At 44.8% G+C, this 26321-nt stretch overlaps 1 protein-coding gene across 1 annotated transcript; it reads left to right on the forward strand.

Annotated features, from left to right (window-relative positions):
* The first annotated feature begins 1611 nt into the window (after positions 1 to 1611).
* SYT11 (synaptotagmin 11) lies at positions 1612 to 20874 on the forward strand. Its single transcript, XM_069544273.1, has 4 exons — positions 1612 to 1917; positions 8057 to 8880; positions 16897 to 17020; positions 17581 to 20874. The coding sequence occupies exons 1-4, from the start codon at positions 1884 to 1886 to the stop codon at positions 17889 to 17891; spliced, it is 1293 nt and encodes a 430-aa protein (XP_069400374.1). The 5' UTR covers positions 1612 to 1883; the 3' UTR covers positions 17892 to 20874.
* Positions 20875 to 26321: the final 5447 nt, after the last annotated feature.

Consider the following 26321-nt stretch of genomic DNA (forward strand, 5'->3'; position numbering starts at 1 on the left):
GCAAAACACCTGGAATATGCAACCAAGGAAATGGAGAATTCATAAAATTTAAGAAAGAGAAATCCTGGGTTACAAATAGTGCAGTTTCCTGAATAAAAAGAAGGTAGTCTTGAATTCAATCCGTAGTAAGTATTCATATCTGTATAACACTCTCCTTACAAAATGCTTTCACTTACGTTATCAAAGGTGATTTTTTTAAATCTTTACAATAAATTCTATAGGACAATGGCTATTATACCTTCCAGTTTATACAGGACACATTTTAGGCTCAGCTGGGTAGATGATTTTTACAAACATACACAGCTATCAGATGGAATCAGGTATCCTGACTCTAGCTTCTAATGCATTAATACGGTGTCCAGGAAGGTGCTTGGAGCATAGTCGACGGCCAATAAATTCAATACATGTATTTTGAATGGATGAATAACTCCTAGAACGATGTTCTTTTCTCTTTCCTAGAAGGACAGAAGGTCAAAACTAGAAAAGTACATTCAACTCTCTCACTTTACAGGTGAACCACCAACATTTATATATTTAAGTAATTTATTTGACTTGATTCTGTCTGTAAACAGAATCTGCAAAATAAAAGGATCCACAGCTCAAAATGGTGAAGTTGATGTAATCATGGAGATAACCGCCAGCAGTCTGACTCTAATGTGAATCACACTAACTCTTCCATTCCAAAGATGTCTCTAGAAGCTTGGCGTTTCATTTGTGTCCTGCTTTTTGAAACTACACAATGCACAGACCTGTTGGTTTGCTCTCTCTCTCTCTCATCTAAGCTGTTCTAAGCATTTGAAACTTTTAGAAGAGAAATTAGCCAACACCGATTAATTATTGGCAACCTTCATTAGTCTTTAAAATAAAAAAAGCTTCAATTTTCACATCACAGAATCCATCCTTATTCTTGTTCTTCAGTTGCTAAGTCGTCCGACTCTTTGAGACCCCATGAACTACAGCGTACCAAGCTTCTCTGTCCTTCACTATCTTCCTGAGTTTGCTCAAACTCATGTCCGTTGAGTCAGTGATGCCATCAACTATCTCAGCCTCTGTCGCCCCCTTCTCCTCTTGCCTTCAATCTTTAACAGCATCAGGGTCTTTTCCAATGAGTCAGCTCTTCCCTGGGTCTCCCGCGTTGCAGGCAGATTCTTTACCATCTGAGCCACCAAAGAAGTTTTACTTACACAATTCAATTATTTTCAGTAAACTTTCAGAGTTGTGCAGGCCTTCAATCAGAGCTTCTGAAGTTTAAGAAAGTTTCCATAATAATCTTTAGTGGCCTCAGAAACGCATAACAATAACGGTAATTGATACTGAAAAGCAGGCAATATATAATTTTATTTTTTCAAAATCCTACCTCCCTGTCGCCCAGAACATTCTGCTGCTATATTAAGCCTAGGGAATCGGAATCACAAGATCTAAAGGATCTCATACAACTTCTCCTTAGTCAGGCCTCGGGGTTTTTGCTTTACAGACTCACAAGCCCATCAGTGGGCGGGGTCTCATTCTCCCGAAAATTTGGCAGTGGGAGGGGTCCCCTCCCAGGGATCTTCCGGAAAGGGGCGGGGCTTGCCTTCCGGAACTTTTCGGACAGAGGCGGAGTCTTCTGCCGAGGGCCGTTCGGAGGAAGGCGGGGCCTACCTCTCATCAGGACCAGTCTGGCTGCACCTGCATCCTTAGCTCAGAGCATCCCTGGAGCATCTTAAGAGGCGACCGCAGCTGTCAACCAGGGACCAGACCGTCGCAGGAGGCATCCGCCAGATACCTTCTCCCTGCCCTGACCTAGCGCTCTGCAGCGGCGGCCTCCGGTACTTACCGGAGGTCCCAGACTTGTCTGACCGACCATTGCAAAAGCATTTATAGCAATAGCCTCTGATTAAGACATGGCTGAGATCACCAACATCCGACCTAGCTTTGGTAAGTAAAAATCTGGCAAACTAAGCCTGGGGTAGGTGAAACCGTTGCCAAGGCAAGGGAGCTCAGCGGCTAGGCAGAGCGTGAAGCCCAGATCAAGGCCTGGCCTGTGGTGGTGGGTAGAATCAGGCCTGCGGTGGTGGTGTCGCGGGCAGTGGACAGCGCCCGAACCTGAGCTATGGGCTGCAGCGGCTGAGAAGGCCAGAGTCACACCTAGGGTGGGGACGTCCAGGATGCGAAAACCTTGTATGGTGCACTGTCAGTACCGCTGGAGGTGAGAAACCGAGAGCCTGCGAAGGACGTGAATCCCTCCTTCGAGGGGAGGAGAGGTGAGGTAGGCCGAGCCCTCCCCCTTGGGGCACGCAGGGCGGTGCCCCTTCCTCCCCCTCCCACTCCTCAGGGCTGCGGGGGAGGGAGGTGGCAAGGGGGATGGGGCATCAAGATGGCAGCTTGGAGACCGTGGGCTGTGTGGCAGGCAGCCAGGGGAGGCGGCGGCCTCTGGGGAAAGAGGGGTGCGGGGGTGGAGAGCAAAAGGGAAGCCACTCCTGAAGCCGGTCAGCTGGATGCTGGGGCCGGGAGGAAACGTGAGCCCTGCCATGTCTATTCTGCATCGTAATGGTGGGGTCCGTCCGATGCTACCAAATGGCGCTTGGCGCTGCTGGGCTGGGGGATGACGTGATGTCTATTTCTGGGCCTCCTGGCAGCGCCTAGGCTCTTCTTCTCAGGCCTTTGTTCCCTGTTTCCCTGGGCCGGCTTTTCGAAAAGGGGGACTCACCCGCGCTGGTGCTGGCGGGGGCCGGATCCGGGCCATAGGGGGAGGGGCGCAAAAGGCCGAGCCCGGGGGAGGCCGCTTTGTGTACCAGAGAAAGCATTACGTCATCTCGGAGCGGCTGGTCCCAGACCCAACCCTACAGGCTCCAAGATCAGTTACACTCCCTGGAGCAGAGAGTGGGGTGGAAAATAGGGAAGCAGATGGGAAAGAAAAGCTCGAGATGCAAGTTTTTCCTCCGGGGGATTCCTGCAAAATGTGCTGAGATAGCAAACTTCCTGTGCTGTTTTCCTGCCCCCCCCCCCCAAAGAAGAATGAATTGCCCTGCTTCTGCCTCAGTCCTATCCCTGTTTGGATGGGAGAAGCAGGTGAGAGTTGCTGTCAGCCTAGGGTTCCTTGATTTCCCTTAAGAGATTCTATGTCTCAGACAATCCAGAAGGTTTGAGCATCCAGACTCCAGTGTTTAGGGTGGGGTCACAATCCAACTAGGAAATGGCTTTTCTCACTCCCTACTAGAAGGTTTATGGAAATTAACAAAACCCAGCCTGCTCTATCCCTTCAATGTCAGGAAGAATATCAGATCAGAGAAAGTATACAGACAACAGGTCACACCCATTTACTACTGGTTCACACTGATTCCCCAAGGATGAATCTTGATTATATTTTTCTTCCACTTCATCTTCTGCATTTTTATTATTTGAGTCCTAAATTTCCAAAATTGATGTCCCTTTTCTGATCACATGAGTACTCCGTGATTTTCTTCTTGCTTTTTCTTTTTCTTCTTTTGCCTCCTTTCCATTATATTCTTTTCTCTAATTGCAGTTCCAGATTCCTTGGAAAGTTAGATGGTGTAGAGCATAATATAGTGATGTCATTTAGAGGAAATATTAGTGGACAAAAGAAAAGAAATTATATCAGTCTTTTACATACTAAAAGACTTATAAATACCCTCCAGTGTATTCATTATTTTATATATATATTTGCTAGATGAGGAAACTGAGTCTAAGAGAAATAAAGTCAAACTAGTTAGGCTAGTGTTAGGATTTAAACCAATTTCCCATTGATGGCAAAATTCATTCTTATTTCACTGTGTCACGCTGGCCTACTTGACCAGGAAAGGCTATTTTTGCAAAGGAAATGTCAATAAGCATGTCTGGTCAGAGGCTGAGAGAGCTGAACAAACCCAAATGTGTCTTATAGATCTTCAAATCCATGTGGAAGTTCTCCGCTGAGAACTCCCTGTAGAACTTCTGACTTTTTTCACATTTCATAGATTACTTCATTTCAAACTCCATAGCCCTTGTGAGATACACCAAGCCAACACTCAATTATCTTTGACCTCAGAGGACAAAAGGAGCAAGCAGCATGGGTCACTGCAACTTACAGCTACTTGAAAACACTCACTTCAGCTTTTAGTTCTAACTTACTTTTCCCACTAAGCCTTGGACTAAAACTAGACAAGAGGGTCCTGAGTTTCAACATCTCTGATTTTTCTAGTTTACTGCCTTGGGTGTGGGGGAGAGACATAGGGATTAACAAATACTAAAATGAAGAAGAAAGTAGAGCGAAAGTGGGAAACGAGGTGGAAGCGTTGTGTTGTTTCTCAGTCACTAAGTCACGTCCAGTTCTTTGCAACCCTGTGGACTGTAGCATGCCAGGCTTCCTTGTCCTTTGCTGTCTCCTGGAGTTTGCTCAGATTCATGAGTCAGTGATGCTATCTAACCATTCATCTGTTTGTCTCTTTTTCCTTATCTACCCTCCTGAAAGATAAGCATCCTTCATCTCTTTTACTGATCCACTGCTTTCTAGCAGTAAAAGTTGAGGCATAGTAAACAGCAGTGGGATCTCTCAAGATCACAGAGTAAATTTATGGTAGAGCCAAAAGGATCACTCAGATGTCTCTCAACCCTGACCTTTAGACTCCCTTTCAAATCATTCTCAAAAATATACTTGTCCTAGTAATTTCTTGCTTTTCTCTTCTTGGAGAGATAACATTCAGTGTTACAAATCAGTAGCAAACAGTTTTCAGGAAAATCTCTCATAGGTGAATGAAGAGCCAATTTTTCAGATTGTGCTCATTCTGATTTACAATTGAACCCAATCAATTGTTCAAGCAAATATTTACTGAGCTCCTGTTCGATGCAAGAGACTCGGGGATTCAAAGGTAAACAGGCTGTAATTTCTGCCTGCTCTCAAGGAGCTTACGGCCAAGGCTGCTCCCATTATGTGAAACCTCTCCCTAACAGTTTTTATTTCACCTGATATTCTGAAAATAAATGCTATTATTATTCAGCATGGCCATGAACACAGTCACTTTGATATATTTTTTGTTAAATGGCGTTACTCCTCATCTGTATTATTTAAAAATGTAACCACTTCTTTTCTTACCTGGTCCCAACATTCATAGAACTTTGAATGTTTGAGGCAGAAAGAATTTCAGAGATGTTGATTCCAATCCTTGTTAAGAAAATTCCTTTTAGAATATATCTGACCAAGGTGATCCAGTCTCTAAAAGTCTTCAGAGATTCACTGCCTCCGGAAGCAATCTGGGCCATCGAGAGGCAGTTCTAACAATAATTCATTTTTTTCAATTTATCTGTCTTCTTGTAGCCTGTATGCACTGGTATTAGACCTGCCCTCCAAAGTAAAATCAGATCAGACCTTCTTCCAGCAAAGTATCTTAAGTAATTAAAGAAAGTTGTTATTCCCAGACCCTTCGGCTTCAGCTCCTTCAGTTTCTCCTCTTTTAATATGGTTTCTAGGTCCTCTTCTATCCTGCTTATCCATAATATAGACACATTCTGGTGTCAGATAGACCAGGGTTTAAATCTCATCACTGTCATTTGCTTCTAGGTGGCCTAGAGCAGATTTGAGTCCCCAGCTTCCTCAGTTGTAAAATCAGCTATTAATGGTACCTATTCAGTGAGTTATTTGAGTCAGATTGAGGAAGCTCTAACACAGTGTCTGGCAGGGGTATCATACTGGCACACAAAAAACAGCAATTTTTATTCTTGTCAGAAATAGATAGAGCACTTCATATGTGTCATGACCAGAGCAGATGAAATTATACTGCCCCTCTCTGATCTAGACATTGCACTGATAGTATAAGTCAGCCTAGCTATACTCCAAGCTTGTTATCACTTAGACTACTAAGTTAGTTACTCAGATTTATCAAGTAAGGTCTCCTACTTCCTATCAATAGGTTTTGAAGGCTAAATAGAATTTTACATTTATCCCTGTTATATGTAGTCATATTGACCTCATCCTCTTTCTCCAATCTGTGGAAACTGGGTTTTTTAAATTTTTTATTGAGGTGTCATTGATTTGTAATGTACTAGTTTCTTATGTACAGCAATAATTTAATTATATAAGTGTGTGTATATATATATATATTCTTTTTCATTATGGGTTATTATAGGATATTGAATATAGTTTCCTGTGCTATACAGTAGAACCTTGCTGTTTACCTATTTTTTAAATAGTAGTTTGTTATCTGTTAATCCCAAGCTCCTAAAGTGGAAGCTGTTTTGAATTCACTAACTCGTTTGTTCACTGAACACTTACTATGTGCCACGTGGTTCTAGGACCTGGGAATGTAGCAGTGAACAAAACAGCCACTCACTGGCCTTATTAAATTACCTAGTAAGAGAAGACTGACAAATAAATACATACCAGAGGTAATAAGTGCTACAGAGAGAAATAAATCAGAGTAGTGGGGATACTATCTTACTTGCAACAGACAGGAAATGTTTTCTGATGAGGTTTGAACAAAAGCCTGCAGTGAGTGAGGCAGCAGGCCAGGCATATGCCTGATAGAAGGATGTTCTAGGAAAAATCTAGAATATGCAAGAATCACATTTATTTCCTTAGTTCCCCCTGCCCTACTTGAGACTTACCCTAATGCGTAGTATGGATAACTATAGGCCTTATCTAGATCTTTAAGGCCTAAACCCAAGTTAGCTTCAGTGCATTTAAGGGAAAAGAAATCCCCAAACCTAATTATCCAAGTCAGGGGCCCAATTTGTGCAGGAAAAGACAAGACTAGAGAAGGGAAGAAAAGAAAAAAAAAAAACCTCTTTCTCTTTAGTTATTTGTTTACCTAACAAATATCAAGTACCTGCTAGGTGTTTTTAGTGCTGGGGATAAAGAAAGGAACTAAACAAACAAAAGGCTCCCCTGGTGGCTCCAAAGGTAAAGAATCCGCCTGCATTCAGAAGACTGGGTTCAATCCCAGAAGATTGGGACGATGCCCTGGAGAAGGGCAGGGGAACCCACTCCAGTATTCTTGCCTGGAGAATTCCATAGACAGAGAAGCCTGGCGTGTTATAGCCAGTGGGGTCACAAAGTGCTGGACATGGCTGAGTGACTGAGCACAGCACACAAACAGACAAAATCCCTGTCCTTAGGAAACTTACATTCTAGTGAAGATAGACAATAACTAATACAACTATATGTGAGTGTTTGTATATGTTCTTATGTATATGTGTGCATGCGTGTGTGTGTGTTTGTGAAAGAGAGAACTCATGTCATGTCATATGGAGAAAATTAAGCAGGGCCAGAAGTGTAGGTCTCAAGGGTGGAAAAGGTTACATTTTTAAATAGGTTGGTCAGGAGCGACATTACTAAGAAGGTGACAAGGTCTGACATGTTCCACGGTCCCTATTTCTTCCTATTTAAAATACTTGTGTTTTATTTTTAAATATTTGTATTTTACATTAAAATACAAGTATTTTAAATACCTGGGAGCTAAAATTTGAAACATATTTCAAAAGGACTTAGGCCCACAGTTATACTTCTTACCACTCACTTACTTTTATCACCCTTGGGCACCCTACCAAACCCATCCAAAGTCAGTTCCACATCCTTCCACCCTACCTATCAGTCAGCCCACACAAACCCACTGTGGCAAACCCTGTGCTGGATGCTGTGGAATATCCTCCTGAAACCAGACACAGCTCATGCCCTTGTAGAAGAGTTGAGGTGAATGGTTCCTATGCAGAAGGGTGACCTATAACACTTACAGGGCCACTTTATGTGAAACACAAATCAATATGAGCAAATCAAGTCCGTAAGTACAGAGGCAAGGCCAAGAAAAGAACAGGCAGTCAGGTGGGGTACTGCAGGGGAGGCTTTCGAGAGAAGATAAGCATTTCATCCAGGTTGGTGGGAAGAAAGAGCCATGGATTGGTTGGAGGGATGGGTGAGGGCATCTCTAAAAGAGGGGAGATGTTCCTAAGCCTAGATGAGCAAGTTTCGCTTTGAAGAAGGCTGGGTTGCAGATTAGCTCGGCCCCAGCCAGAGGCCCTAAGCAGGGGTGCTCCGGCAGAGGCTGAGGTCCAGCCGCCTTGACGCATTTCTGGTCTCCGCTTTCAGATGTATCACCAGTGGTCGCTGGCCTTATCGGGGCCTCTGTGCTGGTGGTGTGTGTCTCAGTGACCGTCTTTGTCTGGACGTGCTGCCACCAGCAGGCAGAGAAGAAGCACAAGAACCCACCATACAAGTTCATTCACATGCTCAAAGGCATCAGCATATACCCAGAAACCCTCAGCAACAAGAAGAAAATCATCAAAGTGCGGAGAGACAAAGATGGCCCCGGGAGGGAAGGCGGACGCGGGAACCTGTTGGTAGATGCAGAGGCTGGCCTGCTGGGACAAGACAAGAGTCCTAAGGGCCCTAGCTCTGGATCTTGTATAGACCAATTGCCCATCAAAGTGGACTATGGGGAAGAACTGAGGAGCCCCATTGCAAGCCTGACCCCCGGGGAGAGCAAAACCACCTCTCCATCATCTCCAGAGGAGGATGTCATGCTAGGATCCCTCACCTTCTCAGTGGACTATAACTTCCCGAAAAAAGCCCTGGTGGTGACAATCCAGGAGGCTCATGGGCTGCCCGTGATGGATGACCAGACCCAGGGCTCTGACCCTTACATCAAAATGACCATCCTTCCCGACAAACGGCATCGGGTGAAGACCAGGGTGCTGCGGAAGACCCTGGACCCTGTGTTTGATGAAACCTTCACCTTCTATGGCATCCCGTACAGCCAGCTGCAAGACCTGGTCCTGCACTTCCTCGTCCTCAGCTTTGATCGCTTCTCCCGGGATGACGTCATTGGGGAGGTCATGGTGCCGCTGGCTGGGGTGGACCCCAGCACGGGCAAGGTGCAGCTGACCAGGGACATCATCAAAAGGAACATCCAGGTGAGCAGGAAGAGTTGTTGGGGAGGAACGGTAGGTTGGGGGAGAGAAGGGGCTGAATGGGAGGGAGAAGTGGGATGGATGGCAAAGAGGGGCTGTAAAGAGGAAGCTCTTGGATGTCAAGACTGAGCAGTGGTCAAAGTAAGACAGAGAGCCTGGCAGGTTAGGCCTCCTCCAAGAAGCAGCTTCCTGAAGAGAAAAGGGCAAACGCCTTCTGAAATTGCTCTTAGTGGTTGACATCCTGATGCTGCGTCCAGCTTGCTTGGAGCAGGCTGGCCCTCCAGTCCTAGACCTAGTCATTTCAGGCATATGGGAGCCAATTTCTTCTCCAAAATGTGTGATCTTCCTCTTATGAACTTATTCCTTACAGCTGAGAAACCATGGAAGTAGTTCAGTAATTTTCCCCTCGGCTTCCCTTTCCCAGCCCAAACCTAGAGATATAAGTAGGCTTGCATCTGTGTGACTTTTAACAACTTTTATAAATGCAACTTCATCAACTGCTTTGGCTTCCCAGGTATTGCTAGTGGTAAAGAACCCACCTGCCAGTGCAGGAGATGTAAGAGACAGGGGTTCGATCCCTGGGTCTGGAAGAGCCCCTGGAGGAGGAAATGGCTACCCACTCCAGTATTCTTGCCTGGAAAATCCCATGGACAGGGGAGCCTGGTGGGTCCCAGGCCGTGGAGTTGCGAAGAGTCGGACACGACTGAAATAACTTAGCATTCATAGCATACAATTGCTTAACCTTTTAGGCCCCTCACGCAGGCCAAAACCTTTGCCATGGATACTTCTCTCCCCGTTCCTCCTCTCTGCCCTGTTTGCATTAAGAGGGGCATGAGAGCCCTCCATCCTGCCTTCCCTCCACTGGGCTAGCATTGGTTCTTGAATCCTTTCAGGGATGCAAGAATTGTGCTCCCAGCCACACTAGTTCAGCTGTTCCATTCTCAATTGGCGAGGCAGCGCAGTTCTGCGGTTTGGCAGGAGGGCTCTTATCTGACTGCCTAGCTTCACCTTCCAGCTCACCACTTTCCAGGGGTATGATGTAAGTGAGTTACTTAACTCTTCTCAACTTCTATTTCCCCATCTGTAAAATGGAACTGATAATATTGCCTTCCTTATGGGTTATGAGTATCAAATGGAATAATATACCTGGCATCTTATTGCCTTCATGTAGCTTTTACTTAGTGGAGGAGAAAGACAAAAAAGAAATCTTGGCATTTATCGTACAGTGAGTGTGCTGTGAAAGAAGTTGTTGAAATTTTACACTTACGAGTTTCATTCCTTTTTCAGGATTTAACATAAGGAATTGATAGCAAGGACTTAGGGGCTTCCCTGGTAGCTCAGCTGGTAAAGAATCTGCCTGCAATGCAGGAGACCTTGGTACAATTTTGCGGTTGAGAAGTTCCCCTGGAGAAGGGATAGGCTACCCACTCCAGTATTCTTGGGCTTCCCTGGTGGCTCAGATGGTAAAGAATCCACCTGCAATGCTGGTGACCTGTGTTCGATCCCTGGGTTCGGAAGATCCCCTGGAGGAAGGCAGAGCAACCCACTCCAGTATTCTTGCCTGGAGAATGCTATGGACAAAGGAGCCTGGCAGGCCTCAGTCCATGGAGTCGCAAAGAGTCAGACACAACTGAGAGACTAAGCACAACACAGCAAGGACTTTGAAGTCAGACCTGAGTTTGAATCTAAATTCTACCAGCTAAGTGACTTGGGGCAAGCTGCTTAAATTCTCTAAGTCTCTGTTTCTTATAAGGAATTAAAATGATGCATTTGCATAGTCCCTAGCCCATAGTAAACTCTCATGAATGTTAACCAGGATTATCATTATTAAAGTTTGATCCCTGGGAGAGATATGTGATTTGTACATATTTACATTTTGTTTTGATAAAGGAAGACAAGGAAGGCTAGATCAGTGGAGAAGATGATAAAAGGTTTGGAAAGGATATCAGGGTCACTAAAAACACCTGCACATTTTCCAGAAAGAGCCCTGCCTGCAGATACCTTACTTCTCTGTTACTGCCTTCTCCAGCTGCACACTCATGCTGGACTCAGTGGGGAGGCAGGAGGCTCGGGAACGTACAGGAGGCTTCCAGGCCAGCAGGACTGAGTGGGCAGTGAGCTCCTGGGAAGCAGGTTTGGCCATTGCTGAAGGGCACTGTGCCGCGCCAGGCTGGGGAGGGGAGCCCTTCTCCCAAAGGTGTGCTCTCACCCTCTCTGCTGCCTGCACCATCTCTGCCTGCCTCACTGCAGCCAGCTTAGTCACGCCACTGCCCAAAGAACCACTGTTGCCACGTGGCACGCTCAGCTCACAAGGGCCAGAGGAAGTCTGAACACTTTAGAGAATATTAGAGGTGTTTGGTCAGGGCATGAACACTAGTCCATTGCCGGGATACAGTGAGACACCCCTGAGTCCAACACAGCAGGAATTCTCGCATCCTCTGAGGTCAGAGGCAGGCCTGCACAGAAGCTGCAGCAGCGACCGGTTTCATCTCCCTGCATCCTCTCCCTTCCCCCTCCATTTCTTTTCCTCTAGATTCTGCCAGCCCGCTCCCCTGACTCCTGACTCCCCATTACAGCAGCTCCAGTACCCAACCCCCTGCCTTCATTCAGCTCTCCTCACTGAGCGGTTATTTTCAGCACAGCCTTCTCTGGAGTACTAGCCTTGGTAAAGCCACCAACTAGCTGGACTCCCCCAGACGGCTCATGCACTCTCAGCCCATGGCTGAGTGTGGAGGAGGGCTCTGTGCCAGGCTGCAGCTGGGAAGACACTGGCAAGGAAAGGGACTGATTTGGGCTGGGAACAAAACAAGCCTCAGATCCAGGACACTGGGCAGGGAGCATAGACAATGGCATTTGCTAAACTGCCAGGGGCTCTTGGCAAGCGCCAAGCTTCTTTCCATTTTATTAACTCCCTTCAGAAGGGATAAGCCAGGGTGGGATCCTGAGCAACACATTCCCTGGATGAGGCCCCAGACAGGACACCCGGAGCCCTGCAGCCTCCCAGGCTTCCTAAGCCTATTTTCCCCACCAGTGCCAGTGGGCAGGGCTGTGTTTCATCCTGGGTCATGGCTGTCCTCTCCCTAGTCATTTGTGCCCCTGATTGCCTAGCAGTGCAGCCTCCAAATGTCCACCTTAAATCCTCCTTACTGTAGCGAATAATCTGCTCATCAGCTAGAGCTGCTCTGGAAGAGTCCACACTGTAAAGAGTCTTTCCTGATCTGGGTAGGGTATCCCTCTATAGTTATGGGATCAAAGTTTCCTGGGTGGAGACTGGTGAGAATTGCATTTCTCTGGACAATCCCCAAGCCCTAACTGCATTTCCTGACCTGTGGCAGAAAATTCAGCTCTTGTCCTTTCTGCTATTGCAGTGCAATCCAGTTGAAAGAAGCCAGGACTGGTCATGATTTCTGATTCTGTCCATTTCACTGTCTAATTCTGGGTGTGCAGTTACTTTCTCTGGGTCTCAGTCTCCCTCTCGGCTGGATCACGAAGGCTAATGGGGTCACTTTGTGAGAGGTCACTCTCAGCTCTTATGAATATTCAGAAAGATATAAGAAGCATTAAAAATTAACACTTGACTATTAGTGAAAGAAGTTTACAGCATAAACTCCAAACACCCAAACTCTCTGAGCTGGACTTTGGAACTGGAGTTTTGTTTTTTGTTTTTTTTTCCTTTAGTGGCAGCTTTTCCCCCTAGTATTTTATTCAGAAAGAAATAAAAGTGAATTTACATTTCCATAATACACCCCCCACAAGGAGAAGGAAAGTGATTGAGAGAGGGCTGGGGTTAAAGAAGAGACAGTGGGAAAGAAGTGATTTACAAGGTGGATAATAGGGAGTTGTTAGACTCCTCCTAATTTCTTCATGTCATTGTTTCCCAAACCATTTCCTGTCTTTCTACTGCCAGATTGGTGTTCATGACCTGGGACAGTGGTCATGGGAATGAGAGGATTCTTAAAGTCTCAGATTTACAAGAGACCTTGGAGGTCATCCAGGCTAGTCAAAAGGGAATGAAAAGAAAGAAAGAACAAGGAATGTCAATTTTCCATAAACAATAATGAAATTTGCTATAGAAAAATAAAATAAAATCATACACACCAAAAAAGGAAGTTGCTGTGTATGTGTCCTGGGGTGAAGACAAGGAGGGATGTGGTTGAATGTTGAAGGTTTTGTTTCTTTTGTTTTCTCATGACTATGATTTATGTGGAGGTAGCACTGAGAACTTCCAGTCCCTGTAAAGGTTTATTGAGGATGCATGAGTCCAACTCTTGGCAAAGATGCTCTGGCTAGAAAAAGTCATTCCGTAGGGGCTCTGCTAATTATAAGAAATAGACTTATCCTTCGCCTAAGTATTTCCTTCAGCCTAACTTCTTCTTTCGGACCACTGCCCTTGTTCCTCTTTTCCACGGACTGAGAAAGGATCCTGCACTCTGAGAGCAAAGCCTCTCGGCTCTGTCAGGCATGGATAAAACCCTTTTTCCCCCTTGTCCTTCTGCTCGCCCACCCCCCAACAGGGTCTTTACCTCACTAGGCGAAGGGGCTGGGAAACAGAGTTCGCTCCCAGCCCTTGCTTGACAAAGAGCCCTTGAGAATGAGCCATTGACAATGCCGCTTGGAATGGGAACTGGGTGGAAAGAGAGGGGGGCGGGAGGGGGGACTTGAAACTCTGGCCTTCAATGCAGAATGGCAGGGCATTCAGGTGGTGTTGCGGCGGCAGACTTGGGCATCACAAAGGGGCAGCTGAATGAGGATGGGCACTCTGCCTGTATAAAATGGCCAAAGGTGAGGGGGGAGGGTGGGTCAGATGGAGAACAATTGCCAGAGGAGTGATTTCAGGGGAGGAAAGGATTGTGACCAGAAGTTGTCCACTTTCCCAAAGAACTAGGGAAGGCGCACGGGACTTTGATTAGGGTGATTATGCTGTAATTGATGATTTAGGAAACTGAAATTTTTTTTAACAGTTTTAAATAATCAGAAAACCTAAGTATCATCTTGTAATTGATGTTATTTTTACAAATAAAACTTTATTTTTTTAAATCAAAATTTCCTTTTTACCCTCCCTAGCCTTCTTCTGTATATAAAGTTAGATTATATTTAAAGATGGTATTTTTAATATTTCAATACCAATATTCATGGTCCCAGATATAGATATCAAAACTAGTTAACATTTCATTATTCATGGAAATGGAGGGGAGCAGTGGCCCAAATAATCCAAAAGTTCTTTCTAGATAGATCAGCACTGTTCACTGGAACTCTCTATGATGATGGAAATATTCTATATCTGCATGTATCCAACATGGTAGCCACTGGCCACGTGTGGACACTGAGCACTTGAAATATGGCCAGTGTGACTGAGGAATTAACGTTTTAATTTTACTTCATTTTAATGAATTAAAATTTAAATAGATACTGTAGCTACCAGCTACGGTACTGAGCAGTTCCGTTCTGAACATTTTGGAAGGTACTTTCTTTTTCCTGAGGGATTACTTTCCTGATGCCTTTGGGCTGTGACTGATAGTAAAAGTGAGCGCACATTCTCTGACTGTGTTCTGACTTATGTCAAAGGAAGCGACCCAGAAGTATACTGGCTGGCAGGAGCAACCAGCCTGTGATTTTAAACTGGCTCTGGGTGCGTCCTGTGGATACAGTCAAGAGCCGACTGTATGTTATGGGTAAGGAAAAGAGTAGGGCTTCATCTAGCAGAGAAAACCATGAAAATCATTTCTAAAGCCTATTTTCTCTTATACTTCAATTTCAAAAGCTAACAGCTACACTTAAAGTTTAGTCACGTTCAATACCCTATGAAAGACATTTCCATATACTCCTGGTATGAAACATAGCCTCAAGAAATTTTTTAAACCAAATGGAAATATTATCACAGTTCATTCCTTGAGGTGACGACTTATAATCAATCAAAGCATAAGCTATTAGGGTTTTTCCTTTGTTTTTCACCGATGAGCTAATTAAATTATTTACTGCTGTTGTTCTTTCCTGCACCAGACACCCTTGAGCAGGCACTAGCCTGTGAGCTTCCTGAGGGTAGGGGTGCATCTCTTCAGCCCTAGCTGCTTTCAGATTGCCTGGCACTTAATGCACAGCAAGTCATTTTGGTGGGTGTGTGGCATATGTAAGGCTGGTGGTGAATTCGGTCGACTTTTGTTCAATCTAAGAATTCGTCAAGTTGGAGACCTTCCTTTGGGGCTATGAAGAGTATAAGGAATAAAATTTGACAGTGGAGGAATGATTTGGTCTCAAATTTTTTTTGTCCCAAATTTAACTTATTGTGTCCTAAACTCCTCCTGTGCCGCCACAATTTGTTTTCTTTATCCCAGCCTCATCCCCACTTCCTAAGAGAGAAACACCAGAAACAGTCCCTCCTCTCTTCCCTGTCCCCTATGTTTACATCCAGTTAGCCCCCCCCACCCAGAAAATCTGGACAGTTCTTTCTGAGACCTATCCCAGGTCCATCTCCTCTGCCTCAGCCCTGGTTCCAGCCCTCACCCTCCCTTCCCCAGCCTGTGGGAGCAGCCTCTTCACCAAGTTTTCTGACTTTCATCTTTAGTTCCTTCTCCAGCTTTAACTAGAATAATCTGATTATTAATAGATGAACAACAGCAGTAACGTCATGCTTACAGAAATTGCTCTTATGCTTACGGACCTCCTCTCACCTGACTGCTGCTGCTGGCTCTGCTGTTTGGTTAGCTTACTCCCCCCACTCCCCACGCCGTCACCCCTGCCTAACCCACCTCTCCAGGTTCCTGGCCCATCCCTCCTGCCAGCACTCCAACATCAGGTACATTCACCTCTCCCCATTCTCTGAACATAGCCTACCCTTTCAGCCCTTTCAGCCATTCGGCTGCCCTGCCACGCAGGATCTTCGCTCTGCCCATTGCCTCAGTGTCTCTTTCTCACCCCGCAGCAGCTCAGCCCTGATGTCAGCTGGCAACACCTCCCCTGCATCTCGCAACAGCACTGAAGCATTTCTTTTGGTCTCACTGCGCAGCTTGTGGGATCTTAGTCCCCTGACCAGGGATTGAACCCGGGCCCTCAACAGTGACCTAACCACTGGGCCACCAGGGAATTCCGAGGCTTCTCACTCTCCTGACAAGTAAATATGTTTGTTTACGTCTCTGAATCTTCTACTCATCCTTGGGAACAATGACTGAGTCCTGTTAGCTCTGAATTCCCAGCACCTGGCATGTAATTAGTATCCAAATGTTATTTAAAATGTTCTTGGAGGACTAGAATTTTTGTTTTGTTTTGTTTTGTCTTGTTTCCAAGCTCAAAATAGAGCCTAGCATAACGTTTCAAGGTGGGGAAACAAAGATATGGGCATCCAGGGTGGCCGGAGAAGACGCTCTGAAGGTCATACACTGGGGCAGGCAGAGCAGGTGTGGATATTCACCTTGTGAAATGAAGCTGCAGGCTCCAGAAAGTTCAGGGACTTGCCCAGGGCCAGCTGGTGAGTAAGTGACAAAGTGAAGGCTCAAATGCAAGTGTCCAATCTCCCTTCAAAACTTTATCACAAGAACCAAATGAGAGAACAGGAGAGAGTACACACCAAGTTACTGCATCCTCTTACTAGTGCTGGGAAGTCGCTCCCGTTTTCATATCCATTTTACAGAAGAGGAAGCAAAAGTCCAGACAGGTCAAGTAGGGCTGACCTTGTCCCAGCTCAGACCGATAAGCAGTAGAGTCAGGATTTGAATCCAGGCCAGTCTAGCTGCAGAGTCTGTGCTGTGCTGCCTCTCCATGCAAATGATTTTATTTACTATAAGATTTTTTATTTTATTTTGGGCCCACGCCATGTGGCATGTGGTATCTTAGTTCCCTGATCAGGGATCGAACCCACGTCCCCTGCAGTGGAAGTGTGGCGTCTTAAGCACCGGGCCACCAGGAATCCCCTTGTTTACTCTCAGGACTGTGAGGAGAACATCTCCTTTGTCCTTTCCTCCGCACTTTCTGTGCCGTGGCCTGCCCCCTCGGCTGGGGTTCTCACCTGCTATTTCTTCTCCACAGAAGTGCATTAGCAGAGGCGAGCTCCAGGTGTCTCTGTCATACCAGCCTGTGGCACAGAGGATGACAGTGGTGGTCCTCAAAGCCAGACACCTGCCGAAGATGGACATCACTGGTCTCTCAGGTAGCAGCTATTTACTTCAACCTATCTCTGCCTGCCCTCCCCGCACCGCTGCCCTTGCCTGTGATCCAAGAGCCTCCCCCTCCCACCTTGCAGGACCCCTGGCACCTCTTACCCTCCACCCGTTCCTCTCTGTCTACATTCTCTTCCTGATGAATGTGACCAGGGAGGTATTTTGGGTAAGCAAATGGTCTCTACCTTTGGCAAGGGATTTGCAGTGGTATGCATGCCAGCCTCTGTGCCCTTGCTCCAGGTGAGACTTCTCAGAAAGCCTGCAGCCTTTGGTAGTCCCTGTGCCCCCTTGAAAATGCTTCTTGGTGTCATGGAGTTTCTTCAGCCCTGACTCGAGGCAGTTTTTCTGCTCCTTGTCTGCCTGGTTTCCTTGACCCCTTGTCCAGGCAGGCAGATGTGCACACAGTGTACACCTAGTGTGCAACCACCAAAGTCCACAGGGGGTGAGAGAGGGGACATCAAGGAGATGAACAGCAGAAGCCCCTCCTCCCTGACATTGTATAGGAGAGGACTGTGTCATAGGCCTGTCTCCCTTTTGTCTTTGGGGGCCCCAGATCCTTATGTCAAGGTGAACGTCTACTACGGCAGAAAGCGCATTGCCAAGAAGAAAACCCACGTGAAGAAGTGCACTTTGAACCCAGTCTTCAACGAGTCTTTCATCTACGACATCCCCACCGACCTCCTGCCCGACATCAGCATCGAGTTTCTGGTCATCGACTTCGATCGCACCACCAAGAACGAGGTGGTGGGGAGGCTGATCCTGGGGGCGCACAGTGTCACAGCCAGCGGCGCCGAGCACTGGAGAGAGGTGTGCGAGAGCCCGCGCAAACCCGTGGCCAAGTGGCACAGTCTGAGCGAGTACTAATCCTCTTCTCCTTGCCTCTAACCCTGGGTCCAGGCTGGGCAGGGACGTGGCGGGGAGAGAGAGGACCGAGAGGAGTGGACTCAAAACCTCATTTTAGTTGTAGAAGAAAATTTCTTACACGACAAACACTACAGAGAACACCCCACGTGACCACAGCTGCAGTTCAGTTCTTAGCAATGATGATTTTTCTCCTTTGCAAGGCACTAGGAAATCCTTTTTTTTTTTTTTTCCAAATGGGGAAAAAAAGAGAGGGAAAGACCTCTACAAGTCTATATATAACAATGTAACCTTATACTTGCATGTCTAATACAAACTGAAGAAATTAGCCTAACTGCCAATATCAAGGTACAGATTTTAATCCATGAAAATTGTGTTTTGTGCCGAATTGTATTTTGCTGATTACCTGAAATTGGTCTCTTTTTATTGGGCTTCTCTGGAGAGTTATTCTCACCTCCCACCTCTGTGGAAGAATCTTTTTGCTCTTGTAAAACCTCATGTTTTCATCATCCCCATCTTTTCTCCCTATTACCGCTTACATTTCTGCTCTTTGAGCTTAAGGACCAGAGGTCTGCAGTAGGCGAATATACGAAGGTGGAATGGATAAGGCAGGGTTTGCAGGAGAAAGAGTATTTGAGAAATGAGGCATGTTTGCCGTCAGTGCTCCTGCTGGAAAGGGGTAAAAGGCTCTCTTTGATTAATACGTGATCAATTATACGAAGGCATCAGACTTTTAGGTAGAATCTGGGTTTACAAAACTAGATGACTTCTCTAGAAAGAACTTTGGGACTTCAGATTCAGCTACAGGAGAGTACCATTGACTATGTCTAGCTGATCCCAAATGTAGTTATGAAGACAAGGAAAATGAGATGAGTGCCTTGCCCTTTGTAGCTGTGTTTGGAAGGATAGCCATTTTTTGGTAATGTGTTAGGAATCATCTGTGGTTTGAAGGGTTAGACTGGCCTTTGTTTTTTCCAGAAATGCTGACCACTGAGAAGCTTTAAAGTCTTCTCAAGTAGTTTCCGTGAGGTTAGTTTTACTTCATAAGGAAGAGGACCTTCAGAAATGATTCTTTCTCCTCAAATTTTTCAATAATGGCCCTTAAAAATAACTAAATGAGTAAAATGAGTACATGACTAAATTAGTAATAGATAACTCGGATTTTTCAGAACATCCTTTCCCTGTAAACAAAGTGCTTAATTCTTAGGACTCCGGAGTCTCAAGGTACAGCGAAGGCATGGGGAAACCACAGAGCTCAGTCCTTCACCCGCCGGTGGACAGCAGAGCTAGAGAGAGATTCTGCCTCTGTTTTGGAATTCATCTCCTTATCCCTAGTCCAGCCATGTCTCCAGAGTTGAGACTTTTCAGATGGCAGAGCCTTCACGGATGATAAGTAAGCCTGGATAGGCAGTAGATATTTTTGCCAGCCTGAAGAGGAACTCAGATAAGCAGCTTGAATCAAGGCCTGAAAGATTAGTAGAGACAGAAATTTCACATTCATACAAGAACATCACTATTTGACTTGCTTCTGAGAAGAGTTGAAAAGCTGAGTCTCTATGGAGAGAATGGTGATGTTGCCTCTGCCGTTCTATAACTCTTGTGGATTTAAAACCAACCTGTTCCCTGACCCCCCAACCCCATTCTTTTTTTTCTTTAACCTGGATTCTTGACAGTGCAGAGCAGTTCTGAGCAGGCACAGAGCCCACTCTCTGTTCTTGTCGCTGTCATCCCCCAGCCCCCAGAATCTGACTCACAATCTCACCATCAGCTGGGTTCACATCACCGGTTTCTATCCAACACTCCATGGAATGTAAATACTGTATCATACGTAGACAAAAATAATTTTTGTTTTCTAAAAATGCATTTTGAGATAGTTTAATGTAAATCTGACAGGAGCATTCTGAAGCCCCATTAGGAAAAAATTTAAATGGTTCCTCTCCATCGCCTTAATGTCTAAAGATCAGAAACTGCTGAGCAACCCGCTTTTGTTTCCTTCCCAGAAACAATGCAGAGCAGGTGGAGAAAGCGTGCTCTTTGCCCTGCTGTGTGCCTCTGAAGCTCCTCCCGGCAGAAATCTGGGAAAACAGCCTCACCCAACTCCTCTCTTACCCATCTCCTTGTAGCTTTATTCTTTGCATCTGCTGAGCAGTGGGTGGAGGTGGCAGGAGAGGGACCCATAGTTCTGTAGCCTAGGAACTGCCTCGGTGTCTTTCTCAGAAAAAGGCAAAGAGGCAGACAGTACTAGGTTCCTCCCTCCTCCCTCAGGCCTGATCCGTTGTGCCCTTGACTCAGCCATCCCAAAGTTTCTTACCTGACTTTGGCTTTCACATTTGTTCCTCCCAGAGCTAACTGATAAGGGTGGAGGAGGAATGCCTACTCCTAAGAGTCAGTGGAAAGACGAGAGAGTCACATTCAAGCTTTCGCACAAGGCACTCGTGATTAGGAATAGGTTCGGGAATGGTCACTTCCGATTTTCCAAGAGTCAGTCCTTCTCTGCTGATATCTTGATTCCTTTGGGAAGGCAAGAGCTTTTCTTATTAACAAAAAGTCCCTTTATGACTTAGTCCTTCCTTCAGTTCATCTCAGTGGAGCACAGCCAAGAGGTACATGTTTAGGAGCGGTGCTCGGGATATGAGAACAGACTGGTTCATGGGACAGGGGCAGCTTGCTCAGGAGAGGGAACGATGCAAGTCCTTTTTCTTGGGAAGCTTTTATTATGGCCACAATAGTGACATTGCCCTCACCATGATCCTTCTCTGATGTGGTCGTCTTTCTTTACCTTGTGTCTTCTCTTGTAAAAATGAAACTCAAAGAATAAAATAAACGTGTCAAATTTTAAAAAAAGAAAAAAAATCGAAAAAGCTAACATGAATTGTGTGAAACTGCCTAATGCTGTAATGCTAACCTACAATATGTAATGCTATCTTGTATGTTGAATTTGTTAATGCACCACACAAGTGCGGAATAAAGACTGATTCACATTAAATAGGCCCAGTGACTTCGGGATGATTTTCTTGGAAGCTGGATGACTATGAATGATGTGAACACTCAGACTCCAATAGGTCGTGCAGTGGTAAAGAATCCGCCTGCCAGTGCCAGAGAACCAAGCGAGTTGGGTTTGATCCCTGAGTCTGGAAGATCCCCCTGGAGCAGGAAATGGCAACCCACTCCAATATTTTTGCTTCAAAAATTCCATGGACAGAGGAGTCTGGTGGGCTTCAGTCCACGGGGTCAAAAGGAGTTGAACACAACTGAGCACATGCACGTGTGTGCACACACGCTCGCACGCACACACCCACCCATGTTTTCCAGGACGTGGTCCTAGACTGAGAGTCTTTTCTTTTTGTCCTATTTTCTTCTTAAAATGTAGTATTTAAGACAATAACCACCAGAGTGAGGGTTGATGGTTTTTAGTGCTGAGAATAAGTCTGACTCTTTAACTGAAAATATATCAAAAGCAATGCTTAGATTGACTGATTCTATCTTTCATTTATTCATAAGACTTTATTATTATTATTGGAGGATAATTGCTTTACGATGTTACAGTCTCTTCCACACATCGATGTGAATCAGTCATAATTATATACATATATATCCTCTCCCTTGTGAGCCTCCCTCCCCCAAAACAGTTTTTTAAATTGAGTTTCTATCATATGACAGGTACTGGGAATACAAGACATTGATAAGCAAGAGTACTGCATTTGAGCTTAGCAGAGAACAAGCATTAATCAATTAATCACACTAATAAATATTTAATTACAAACAGAAAAGGAACGCTGTGTGTGCATGCAAGAAAGAGGGAAGCAAGAGAAAAAGTTTAAAACTTAAGTTTCAGTGAAAATATAAAACATTTTTAAATTATAAAACTAACATCATAAGCATATTATAAAAACATTGGAAAATAGAGAAGAGGGGAAAAAGCCAAGATTTCAAAACCTTAATCATTTTAACAATCATTAGATTGTTAACAATCATTAGAAATAAGTCATCTAATCTTATTTCTTGTGCATTTTCTTCCCTGTGTACATTATTCAGGATCGTATTAGAAAATACATAAAGTATATGTTCATAGGAACCAGAAAAAAATTCACCCACAGGCAAACAGTACTAATTTTAGCACATGTCCTTCCAATTTCTTTTAACAACCTTATAATTCCAGTCGTGGTATGTAATTTTGTATATTACTTTTTTCTAACATGATGATATAATAACAATGATAGTAAGATTATCTTGGCACTCAAGATGTTTTTGGCTTTAATTAACAGGAAACCCAATTCAAACTGGCTTAAACATTAAGGAAATGGATCAGTTCACCTAACTGGAAGTCCAAAGGCAGGTTAGGCTTCAGAGTTGATACAACAAAAAGTCACCAATACTAAGTGGGGCCCAGGTTCTTTCTGAGGGCCATTCTGACATTCAATGCTAGCTTAAGGCATAAAATCATTAGTAAGGCTTTTATAATGTTTATAGAAGCATTTTCAGGAGAAAAAAGGAGATTGCCTTGGGACCTCTCCCAGAAAAATAAGATCAGTCATTCACAGAAGCCTCTAGCTATTCTTTCCGCTTATCTTCGTGGTCCAAAATGTATTACCTGGTCATTTCTGAACCAATCACAAGGAAAGACGATGGGAGTATCTTCAGGCCATTTAGTACTGCCCTGGAACAGAGTATGGAAGATGGGTAGATTCTTGAGTAAAATGTCATTTTCTTTGGAAGAAGCAATTGCTACTGGGTGGGCAATGAATAAAGAACATCGCATAGTTTGTTTTTGACCACACTGTACAGCTTGTGGTATTTTAGTTCCCTGACCCAGGGATTGAACGCAGGCTCTCCGCAGTGAAAGAACAGAATCCTAACCACTGGACCACCAAGGAATTCCTACATAGTTTCCTATAGTACCTTTCATTCTAAGGTATTTTATCCTATGATCTTATAACAAACTCTTGGAGATTTCCTAACCTCACCTTCTAATCTCATTCATTCCCTATACCTAGTGGTTTGAAAAGACGAACAGCCTAGTGCTTGAAGTCCTCTTTAAGTAATTCAAGACTGACATAAGTTTTAGCCATGGGGCATAATTTTTTCGAAAAACTGAAAACATATCTATTCTTATTCAGTATGACTTTTACAAGATAGTAAACTGGAGAGTATCTCAATTGCCAAATAACATATTAGGTCAAATACACCTTCTGAACACCTGGAAGAATTGCTCAAAACTCTGCTTGGTGTTCAAGAACAAACTCCTAGAGGAGGTCTTAAGGCTCAGCAGGCCCAGGAATAGATGTATTAACAGATAAATAGATAAGAGCCTGGTAATTCATTAGCTGCTTTTGTGTTCAGTTCTGGGGAGCTAGTAATTCACCTTAGAGAAGGCAATGGCACCCCACTCCAGTACTCTTGCCTGGAAAATCCCATGGACGAAGGAGCCTGGTAGGCTGCAGTCCATGGGGTCGCTAGGAGTCGGACACGACTGAGTGACTTCACTTTCACTTTTCACTTTCATGCATTGGAGAAGGAAATGGCAACCCACTCCAGTGTTCTTGCCTGGAAAATCCCAGGGACAGGGGAGCCTGGTGGGCTGCCATCTCTGGGGTTGCACAGAGTTGGACACGACCGAAGTGACTTAGCATAGCATAGTAATTCACCTCAAATGTTATGTTAAACATCAATCTAATTGGAAAACTTTGACAAGGCCATAAGAAGGGTCTCATTTTCTTTTAATAGGAATAACAAAAAAAAAAAACTAACATGATCAAATGCTTATCAGTGCTGGGGACCATTTTAAGCACTTTACACATTTAAAACTCAATCCTTCCAACAACCCTGTTGGATATGTGCTACTATTGTCCCCATTTAATAAATTTAACAGCAGCTTATGCCATTCATAAGCCATGCATCCTGGATTCACCCTGTGACACTCTGACCCCAGCAGCTCTTTCTTCCACTATCAGTACTGGTAGAGACTTCAAAGAAAGATGCAGAGGCTACGGGAACTGATACAAATTAGAATATGCTCGTACTCTTTTTTTAAAAAACATTCGACTGTGCCAGGTTTTAGTTGCAGTATGTGGGATCTAGTACACTGACCAGGGATCAAACCCGGGCCCCCTGAATTTACAGCATGGAGTCTCAGCCGCTGGCCCACCAGGGAGTCCCTGTGCTCATTCACGCTCTTGATGCCAATGTCCTCAAGAATGTTTCACGATTTCTCTGGTAGTCCAGTGATTAAGATTCTCAGCTTTTACTGCAAAGAGTGTGGGTTCAATCTGTGCTAGAGAAAGCAAGATCCCACATGCTGTGCAGCACAGCCAAAAAATAAAAACACTATGGTTTTAAGTGTTTTGGAGGGTTGCTGCTGCTGCTAAGTTGCTTTAGTCGTGTCCGACTCTGTGCAACCCCACAGACGACAGCCCACCAGGCTCCTCTGTCCGTGGGATTTTCCAGGCAAGAACACTGGAGTGGGTTGCCATTTCCTTCTCCAATGCATGAAAGTGAAAAGTGAAAGTGAAGTTGCTCAGTTGTGTCCGACTCTTAGTGACCCCATGGACTGCAACCCACCAGGCTCCTCTGTCCATGGGATTTTTGAGGCAAGAGTACCGGAGTAGGGTGCCATTGCCTTCTCCGTTTGGAGGGTTGGTTATCTGTTATTGTATGAAACTGGACATTTTCACGATTTACATTCACTCACACCAAATCAGTCTATTTTTAGGCATTTTCCAAGTTAATATTTAAACATTATTGTTCACCAAGGGGTTGAAATACTCACTGCTTGTTCTTCACCTCTTTTCACTCTGTCTCATTTATCCTACCAACTACGCCAATTGTCTCGCTCTATCTCACTGTGCACACTGTTCATTGAACCCAGGGTAGGTAAGCTCGAGCAGAGAAGCTGGAAGAAAGTGCAAGGAGCTATTAAGACCTGCGAACACATTTATTCTCTTCTGACTGGCACAGCAGCCATAGCAGCAGACACCCTGTATTCTCTCTTCCCATGGTTGACCCAGCAGACACAGCTGAAAGGCAGCCTCACCGCCATAATGCAGCTATAATGTAGCCCTGAGGGCGTTTCAGGTGAAGCTTATATATGCTTATAGAACAAGCGTAGCCTGTGGCCAAGCCAGTACCTTGTGATGTGCACGCACAGTGCTATAAGTGATCTCAGCTGTTACATAATCATTATTTACAAAACATGGGGCAAGAGCGAGAGGGTGTGGGGCGAGAGAGCCTGACCACCGCCATCATGGCTAATTTGCTCTTTCCCTACACTCTCCCACTGTTCGATTTGATCAAATCTCAGAGGAGAGTCCACATTTTAGAATTGGAGGTGCCCAAAGAACAGAACTAAGACTCCAAGAGCTGTATGCAGTAAAGATCTGTCCAAGAAAGGTAGACAGGCAGTGAACAAAATGTTGTCTAGGAGGCAGACACAGAAAGCCCTTGCTTCTTCCTCCTGTTTACTCTGAGTTAGAGTTTCAAGAGAAGTTTGGTCTAGACTTGTTTTTGTGACAGTTTGGTTTTTTTTTTTTGGTGATGGTTGTGGTGGTAAATGTATTTTAGCTGCAACCAGAAACCCATACTCTGTTGAGGAGTCTAAGGATATGAAAATATGAGCAGCCTCAGTGTTTTGGGTGGGACTGTGCAAGATATTTCTGACTAAATTGTATGTGCGTGTGTCTTCCACAGAGGCCAGCAGAAATTTTTATGTTGGATTACATTGTATTTGAGCACATATTTGGACTCACCTTCATATATACTGTAGGTTTCTCTGCCTCCACGACTTCACCTACACACTCCTCTGCAAGGAAAATTAGAGAAGCATCTGGTGGGGATATTTCTGGGAGCTAAAGACTTTCTTCTGGCTCAGAGCAAACTGTAATAAACCTAGCAATAACCAGCTCTGGGAAGGGCAGGAAATGACACATGTCCCCACCCCAGCAGCTTTTGTTCAAAAAACTGGGTGACTTAATGATATAATCATGTGTGCTGCAGAATGTACATACTGAACCAAAAGCTGCTCATCATACTTTCTCTTTTTAAAGCAAGGACTATTAGACAAAACTAAAATATTTCAGTAATTTTTTTCCCAGGTCAACTCATATTTGAAAGTTGGTCAGAGATTTCAAAATAACCTGCACATTAGGACCTAACAGTCCTTTGTGCTCTCCAGTGGTCTCCTTCATAACAAGGTATGAGTTTATTTTTCTTGCTTGTCCCCACAGCCAAAGCCCTTGTTTCCTTACTCATTAACTATTAGAGCAGCCTTCTTGTTGCTTACTCCCAGCTGCTCCCCATCCCCACACCATTCTATTGTTACATATAGAGCCACAATTTTCCACACCTGTTAACTACAACCTATCACAGCTTTATACAGTCCTTCAGTGACCTCCCTTGGATATCATCCAGTTCAGTGATTCCCTAACCCAGGAACGGCTG

The sequence above is a fragment of the Ovis canadensis genome, chromosome 1, assembly GCF_042477335.2.
Source record: "Ovis canadensis isolate MfBH-ARS-UI-01 breed Bighorn chromosome 1, ARS-UI_OviCan_v2, whole genome shotgun sequence".
NCBI classification, from domain to species: domain Eukaryota; kingdom Metazoa; phylum Chordata; class Mammalia; order Artiodactyla; family Bovidae; genus Ovis; species Ovis canadensis.

What these genes read in the sequence shown, in the direction of transcription:
- SYT11 (XM_069544273.1), top strand. Translation starts at nt 1,884, where the DNA reads ATGGCTGAGATCACCAACATCCGACCTAGCTTTG. An exon ending in CAACATCCGACCTAGCTTTG is followed by an intron (nt 1,918 to 8,056) that starts GTAAGTAAAAAT and finishes CTCCGCTTTCAG; the next exon opens with ATGTATCACCAGTGGTCGCT. An exon ending in CATCACTGGTCTCTCAGGTA is followed by an intron (nt 17,021 to 17,580) that starts GCAGCTATTTAC and finishes TGGGGGCCCCAG; the next exon opens with ATCCTTATGTCAAGGTGAAC.